We start from the raw sequence: 8,919 nt of genomic DNA, 5'->3' as shown, positions 1-8,919 counted from the left end.
TCTTGGTCATAGCGAGCAAATGTGTTTGTGTTCACGTTGCAGATATCGCCTATTTAGTCGACCTTCGTCAATCTCCCCTTTTCTCCTCTATCCATCCCGCTGTTTTTTCCCTCCTGTTCTTCCACTCCTATTTATATCTGTGTGCTCTCTCTCTCTCTGTCTCTGTGCCCTAAAGCTGGACCCCGGCTCCTGCCCAACTCAACTGGACTGGAGATGAAAGCTGACTCACTCACACATTAACACACACATGGCTGCACACACCCCTTATACACACCACACACACACCCCTTATATACACACACACCCTTTATACACACACACACCACGAACACCGCTTATACACACACACACCACAAACACCCCTTACACACACACACACACACACACACACACACACACACACACACACACACACACACACACACACACACACACACACACACACACACACACACACACACACACACACACACACACACAAATAACCTATGGATGCAGACATACATACATATGCAAGTACACATACATGAATGTATGCTTACATAACATTTACATTTACATTTAAGTCATTTAGCAGACGCTCTTATCCAGAGCGACTTACAAATTAAGTAGCTTAGGCTACCCATTAATGAGCACACATATCCATTCAGTATAGATGACGAATGTTATGTACTTTAATTACAGTGTCTTGATCTATGAATGTCTTGCTTTTTGAGTGACACACTCAAATCCATACACTCTAGCCAGGTCTGTTTGTGCTGTAGCTAACTGCAAATGGTCTGACAACAAACACGGCAGAGGAGTTGGCTAAAAAAAGATCTAGGTTATATTACAGTCAAACTCTCCCAGTGTCTCCCATATAGCCCACACTATCCTAGACACCAGTGACAGCCCAGAGTGACATATACACACTTATAGCTCATAGCACTGAGGGCAGATAACTGCAATCCCAACTATAAACAGACATGCTGACGCACCTGACTAATGCCTATAGATACATGTACAGACACCATTTCATTTCACAGCTGGCCGGATATACTGCTTATTTTGGACAGACTCACAGATATGCACAGTAAACATATAGAATCGTCAAGAGAGATTGAGTGTGTATTGCACCAGTAATGGACAACATTTTTGGACATACGAACCTGCACACGTCAACACCGCTAAATGCATTGAGGGCCATTGACTACTTAATATCAGCTCAGCAAACAATGAAATATAAAGTAGAATCGTCTTTTAAGTGACTGACCTGGAAAAATCACATGATACTATGATGCAGAATCTTCCCATATCTTATTGCCATCTAGAGGCCACCTCTGATGCTCTGCACCTTTTCTGTCTGGGTCATAGAGAATAATAGGGATATAATATATGTCCCATTTATCCAACTAGAGTCCTCTAACTCTATGGTCTAAGCATACTACACTGATGGAAAGACAAATATAGGGGATCAAAGGAGTGGGATTATCCACAAATAGACTTATTCAAAATGTGTGCATAATCTCCAAACAACACTGACAAAGGAAAGTAGTCCAAAACCTGTTAATTTCAGTATAAAAATGAACTGTTACAGAGTCTGTGTAGTGGTCCATTAATCTAGAAAAGATATGATAAACACACGGTTTCTATGTTTGTAGTTCATATGTAGAGACGGCAGTGGGAAATGACACATACCTATAGAGCTTCATTCACAGACAGAAATCGCAGTCAAATTAAACGCCAGCTTTCAGTTTAGAGCTGAACATAAATGTATGACAGATAATGTGAGAAGTCTGGTTCAGAGTGAACTCTCTTTTATAACGTGTATCACATTTATAGCCCTATCTTACATCATTCTACAAAGTGATCAGGAACAATCTCCACTGACAGTGACCTTGGTTTGCAGTTAATCATGGCATGAACCTGAAGAGAACAGGTAAAACAGTCAGACTCATAGCCTAGTTGCTCCAGAGAGGTGTGCAAAGAATGACACACATTCAGGTTAGCTTCCTGAAATAACATAAATCACCAACACATAACTTCTACTGACCTCACTCCACCTCCTCCTTCACAGACATGTTCACCTTTCTATTACACATTTTTATAATGTTCTTGTTTATTCCCTCTCCCTCCACCTTTATCTTGACCTTCTCCTCCTCCTCCTGTTTCAGAGAGTGTGTTTCTTTCAGCTTCTGGAACTTCTTCAGGTCGGAACAGAACAACACCTGAGAGAGTGACAGTCAAGCTCCATTGACATCAATGCATGATTTATTGAAAGTTCAAGTTACCGGTGTCTCAAGTTGGATGGATAGATTAGAGAAAGAGAGTGAGAGAGAGCAGAGAGAGGAAGTGAACAGATGAGTGGATGGATTCTGACCACCGGTTATTTTTCTCACCGAGTGTGCCCAACCAGCATAAGGACCCCACAGCTGCCTGAAGAAGTCCCCTGTGCAGAAACAAAATCAGTAGTGATTGGTAATATTCAGAAGGACACTGTTAAAGCCTGTTAAACACATCCTTGTACCGTGAATCCTCACCTATTTGACGGTGGACCCTGTCTGTGAGGCTCTTCTGCCCGTTGCCCGCCGCACAACTGTAGTCTCGTTTTGCGATTTGCCACACGTGTGTATCCACAGGCACAACACAGGCCTTTTCCAGAGACATCAGACACACACAGTCTGCCACCTACAAGGGGAACCCAGGTAACACTTTCTATGCTTGTGAATAATACATGTGTAGTCAACCTGGCCTCAGAGCATTTAGTATTATTCTGTACGTAAATCCGAGACACTTCATTTAGTATAATACGTTAAGTTTCGAATGGATTGTATTAATTTGTGGATGTGAATCAGTCATTTCGTATATGTTACAAATGACAAATTATATTATGTTACAAATTTACAAAACGGACAATATGTTGTGAATTTGGAAAATGTATGATATGTTACGAATTCTAGCTAGGTGGTTAGCGTCAGCGAGCTGGCTAAGGGTTAGGGTTAAGTTTAAGAGTTAGGTTAAAGGGTTAAGGTTAGGGGAAGGTTTAGCTAACATGCTGTGTACTGTCGGTGCAAATTAGCTAAAAAGTAGTAAGCTGTTGAAAAGTTGCTAATTAGATCAAATTCTAGAGTTGTCCGTGATCAGATTCAAACTTGCAACCTTTGGGTTGCTAGACGTTCACTATACATCCACCCCTACCAACCACCCTAAGTAACTATCCGTCTTATGTAACCATACCAGACGTAACATATCATACAAATTTGAGTGTCCCGGATTTAGTTTTACTATGTTATGCCTACATTTACTATGTTATGCACCCTTAATTGTCCTGAAGGGTTGAGGCATACCTTGGGGCCTACCCCGGGCAGGGTGCGCAGCGCGTCACGTGCCTGCAGGTAGGGGGCACTGCGGAGCCCCTGGAGCCAATGGGGCCCACCGTGAGAGTCCAGGATCTGTCTTGCACTCTGCTGCAGGAACCTGGCCCTATACCCAAACCCCAGGTCCCTCAGACAAGCCTCCACACTGTTGTCTGTCAATCATATCAGAGGACATGTCAGAGCCCAAAACATTTGAAAAAACAAAGGATTTGAAAGAGAGAGATAAACAGATGTCAGACAATCAGACAGAGTAGTGTTGGTGGTAGTGGAGGTGGAACCTGCGAGTGCATGCAGAGAGGGGAAGTCGTGGTAGCTGGTCTGGTCCAGCTGACACAGAGGGGTGCCCAAGGACTGGCACAGCCTCTCCACCATGCCCTGGATACGAGAGATGTGGTTGTTAGAGGTGCAGATGAAGGAGAACAGGCACTCTGTGGGGTCCTGACGCAGCATACGCACACCTGGGGAAGAGACAGAACACACACACGGTAAAGTATGAAACGCACTTGCACGCACACACACAAGAGACATAATAGATACACAGTATTACAAACACGAACCAACTTACCTGTGAAGATCTTGGCAATGCTGTTAAAGTGTGGGTCGGCTGCTCCCCAATCTCTGTACAGATCCCCCAGCTTCACCTTCAGCTGGAAATAATCATTCAGCAGCTCTTCCTCCTTCCTGTCTGGGGTCACAGCCACTGGCTCCCCCTCTTCTTCCTCCTTCACCTCTATCACTCCCTTGGATCTTTTCCCTGACCCCTTTGACCCCTGGAGCAAGGAACCTGCCCTCCGCTTCCTCCCATCCCCTCCTATGGTGTTGGGGCTATTGTATGTGTGGTACCATAGTGTGTCGTCTGTCTGGGTGAGAGTCCACACTCGTCCCCCCATCACTCCGGTCCAGTGGCCATTCCCTGTCTCTCGCCAGCTGGCAGGGAAAATGGGGAGGGACGACAGAGGGTTAGGATAAATGGTTTGAGAGGTAGTGAGTGAATTAGAGATAATTTCAATACTTGCTAATGCCTTTGGCAGAGCCCTGGGTCATGTAAGACGTGGCCTGCCATTGCTCTATAGAATCAGCGAAGCAGTGGTCAAAGGAACTCACCGGAAGCTCTGTCCGCAGCCTAGTGTGAGGTCCAAACGGAGCTCTGATCGTGAGCAGGCCAGGGAGCGCCATGACTTGGTCCCCGCCGACAGCAATGCATGCTGGGACATAGTGCTGGATCACTCACCACATACTGATACTGTAGTACCAGAGATATCTGATGAGATGAACAGTGGAGTATATCTGATGAGATGGATAGTGGAGGCAATGAACTCTTCGAAATAAGGGTTCTTCACCTGTTCCCATAGGAGAACAATTCTCCTATGGGGACAGCTGAAGAACCCCTTTAGGTCATAGATGGCACCTTTTTTTCTAAGAGTGTAGCAACAAAATAAAATGTTATTTGTCACACTTTGTAAACAACAAACTAACAGTGAAAAGCTTACTCACAGGCCCTTCCAAACAATGCAGAGAAAAAGGATAAATAATAGAATAAATACACAATGAGTAAGGATAATATGGCTATATACACGGGGTATCAGTATAGTTAAACAGTTAACTATACTGGACTAAATATTTAGCAGTTTTATGGATTGGGGGTAGAAGTTGTTCAGGGTTCTGTTGGTTCTAGACTTGGTGCATCGGTATCGGTTGTCGTGCGGTAGCAGAGACACACACCTCCCCCTTAACCGGAGCTGAAAAAACAGCTAGGTGTGTCCATGTCCTGATTCAGCCACAACTCCCTACAGTCCTTCGGGTCTTGTTGATAGGATAGTCTTGAACTGAGCTCGTCAGTTGGTGCTCTAGTGATTGTGGCTACGTTCGCCAATATAATGGATGGCAGAGGCTAATTATTTACTCACCGACATAGTCTTGTCACACAGAGAAATCACAAGAGAACCATCTTTGACTCAATGCATACAAAGTGCACACCACCATCATCAGTTTTTCATACAATAAAAACAGTGGAGTTAAGATCAGAATTAATCTTGGATTGTTAGTCAATTAGTCAATTACTGCACTCACACTGCTCACACGCACCAACGATCATCTGCGTTGCCAAGGGCTAAACTATAAGTCTTTCCCATTTCTGACGCAGATCGCGCTGCAAATTCTGCCTCTCCCATCTCATCATTGGTTTATAGAAGCAGGTACCCACTTGCCATCTCCTCGTTGGTTATACCCACGTGGGTGATTGAAAGACAAACTGTTTTACCGGTCGTCGTGGTAATACTATGAATGTTTAGATGCCAAGCCTGGAAGGTGGAGAGATGACTAGAAACAATTTGGTTGACCGTTTTATGTGTGGATTAATTGTCGGAGTAGAGGACCTAGTGCATTTAAGGTAAAATAACAACTCAATGTTTATATCCCAGGAGAAAATAACTAGCATGTGCAAGCTAGCTAGCTAAATTGCCATACATGTATGATGCTTTTCGACCTGTCCCCAAATTAATGTAATTGGTTCAGAGTTTGTTTTGATATTTTAACCTGCGTGTCATTGATCGCGTTTGGTGTGGGGGGACAAAATACATGTATGCACAATGGCACACCCACGCAGCCAGTTTGGGTTCCGTGTAAGAATGAATCTGTCAGTAACGTTAGCCAGTTAACTTTTTTTTTTTCACCAGTTAGGCCAGTTGAGAACAAGTTCTCATTTACAACTGCAACCTGGCCAAGATAAAGAAAAGCAGTGCGACACAAACAACAACACAGTGTTACACATGGAATAAACAAACGTACAGTCAATAATACAATAGAAAAAATCTATATACAGTGTGTGCAAATGAGGCAAGATTAGGTAGGTAAGGCAATAAAGTTGTATGGCATTGAAGCTCGTCTGGAGGTTAGTTAACACAGTGTCCAAGGAAGGGCCAGAAGTATACAGAATGGTGTCGCCTTCGTAGAGGTGGATCAGAGAATCACCAGCAGCAAGAGCGACATCATTGATGAATACAGAGAAAAGAGTCGGCCGAGAATTGAACCCTGTGGCACCCCCATAGAGACTGCAAGAGGTCCAGACAACAGGCTCTCCAATTTGACACACTGAACTCCTTCTGAGTAGTTGGTGAACCAGGCAAGGCAGTCATTTGAGAAACCAAGGCAGTTGAATCTGCCGATAAGAATGTGGTGATTGACAGAGTCGAAAGCCTTGGCCAGGTCGATGAAGACGGCTGCACAGTATTGTCTCTTATCAATAGCGGTTAAGATATTGTTTAGGACCTTGAGCGTGGCTGAGGTGCACCCATGAGCAGCTCGGAAACCAGATTGCATAGCGGAGAAAGTACGGTGGGATTCAAAGTGGTCGGTGATCTGTTTGTTAACTTGGCTTTCGAAGACCTTAGAAAGGCAGGGTAGGATAGAGTGTCTCCACCTTTGAAGAGGGGGATGACCGCGGCAGCTTTCCAATCTTTGGGGATCTCAGACGATACGAGAGGCTGAACAGGCTAGTAATAGGGTTTGCAACAATTGCAGCGGATCATTTTAGAAAGAGAGGGTCCAGATTGTCTAGCCCAGCTGATTTGTAGGGCGCCAGATTTTGCAACTCTTTCAGAACATCAGCTATCTGGATTTGGGTGAAGGAGAAATGGGGGAAGCTTGGGCAAGTTGCTGTGAGGGGTGCAGGGCTGTTGAATGGGGTAGGGGTAGCCAGGTGGAAAGAATGGCCAGCCATAGAGAAATGCTTATTGAAATTCTTAATTATCATGGATTTATCGGTGGTGAGTGTTTCCTCGCCTCAGTGCAGTGGGCAGCTGGGAGGAGGTGCTCTTATTCTCCATGGACTTTACAGTATCCCAGAACTTTTTGGAGTTTGTGCTACAGGATGCACATTTCTGTTAGAAAAAGCTAGCCTTTGCTTTCCTAACTGCCTGTGTATACTGGATCCTAACTTCCATGAAAAGTTGCGTATCTTGAGGGCTATTCGATGCTTATGCGGTACGCCACAGGATGTTTTTGTGCTGGTCAAGGGCAGTCAGGTCTGGAGTGAACCAAGGGTTATATCTATTCATAGTTCTAAATTTTTTGAATGTGGCATGCTTATTTAAGATGAGGAAAGCACTTTTAAAGAATAACCAGGCATCCTCTACTGACGGAATGAGGTCAATATCCTTCCAGGATACCTGGGCCAGGTCGATTGGAAAGGCCTGCTCGCTGAAGTGTTTTAGGGAGCGTTTGACAGTGATGAGGGATGGTAGTTTGACCGCAGACCCATTACGGACACAGACAATAAGGTTGTGATCGCTGAGATCCTGGTTGAAGACAGCAGAGGTGTATTTAGAGGGCAAGTTGGTCAGGAGGATGTCTATGAGGGTGTCTGTGTTTACAGATTTGAGGTTGTACCTGGTAGGTTCATTGATCATTTGTGTGAGACTGAGGGTGTCTTGTTTAGATTGTTGGACGGCCAGGGTGTTAAAAGCATGTCCCAGTTTAGTTCACCTAACAGAACGAGCTCTGAAGATAGATGGGTGGCAATCAATTCACATATGGTGTCCAGGGCACAGCTTGGGGCTGAAGGTGGTCTATAACAAGCACAACAGTGAGAGACTTGTTTCTAGAAGTAGAAGCTTGAATTGTTTGGGCACAGACCTGGATAGTATGACAGAGCTCTGCAGTAGATTGCAACTCTGCCCCTTTGGCAGTTCTATCTTGTCGGGAAATGTTATAGCTAGGGACGAAAATTTCAGGATTTTTGGTGGCCTTCCTAAACCAGGTTTCAGACATGGCTAGGACATCCGGTTTGGCAGAGTGTGCTAAAGCAGTGAATAAAACAAACTTAGGGAGGAGGCTTCGTTGCCTAACGTTACCGGTCTAGCAACTTGTGTAATAACAATGATAGCTAACGTTAGTGGAATAACGTATTGTAATGAAACAGACAGGGAGCAGGCCTTGAACCCTCGACCTTCTAGCCCGAAGTCCAGCGCGCTATCGACTGTGCCCCAAAAGCATGCTCGTGCGGCAGAGTCGATATCTGCGCTTATAAACCCAGGGTCGTTACAGTATACTGATTACTTCGGCTCTTGCTCTGGTAATAACTAGTTAAGTTAGCTAGCTAGTCTACAGGCTACTAATTAGGTTAGCTCCACATGCCGAGTCACCTCAAAATCATAGTAGAGTAGCTAACATATTACGCAAATCTGTTAAAACCAGCTTGTCATTACAATAAGTTATAGCTTCTTACTTTGAGAGCAGATGTTTACACGTATTTTCACTCCCTGGATGTGTGTGGGCCTATAATGACTTTCCCGGTGTTTGACTCTTGAGAATGGAAAATAAAGATTACGCGGAGTGACCTTTCCTCTTTGACTAACATACTATATTTGTCACTACGTTCTTACTTTAACAGCCAATTTGACCTCCTAGTTAATATTTCTAACATTATTCTGCGTATTAATGATTTTTCAGGAATTACTCAAACTTATCATTTAATTCGTCTACTGTCTGACGCAACCAACCAACACATTTGTGAAACCCCCCTCCCCTCCTCAGGAGCCTCCTGATATCAACACAACCAACGATT

At 44.3% G+C, this 8,919-nt stretch overlaps 1 protein-coding gene across 1 annotated transcript; it reads right to left on the bottom strand.

Moving 5' to 3' along the window:
* Nucleotides 1-650: 650 nt before the first annotated feature.
* Nucleotides 651-8,876, bottom strand: ogg1 (8-oxoguanine DNA glycosylase). Its single transcript, XM_035755778.1, has 8 exons — nt 8,581-8,876; nt 4,461-4,617; nt 3,922-4,283; nt 3,635-3,814; nt 3,327-3,508; nt 2,520-2,667; nt 2,379-2,428; nt 651-2,207 (listed from the first exon to the last, which is right to left on the bottom strand). Exons 2-8 carry the CDS (start codon nt 4,568-4,570, stop codon nt 2,034-2,036), a joined length of 1,206 nt encoding a protein of 401 aa, XP_035611671.1. The 5' UTR covers nt 4,571-4,617; nt 8,581-8,876; the 3' UTR covers nt 651-2,033.
* Between the last annotated feature and the right edge of the window lie 43 nt (nt 8,877-8,919).

The sequence above is a fragment of the Oncorhynchus keta genome, chromosome 27 (assembly GCF_023373465.1).
Source record: "Oncorhynchus keta strain PuntledgeMale-10-30-2019 chromosome 27, Oket_V2, whole genome shotgun sequence".
Lineage (NCBI taxonomy): Eukaryota > Metazoa > Chordata > Actinopteri > Salmoniformes > Salmonidae > Oncorhynchus > Oncorhynchus keta.
The sequence above is the reverse complement of the archived record's forward strand: the minus strand, read 5'-3'. Positions and strand labels throughout refer to the sequence as shown.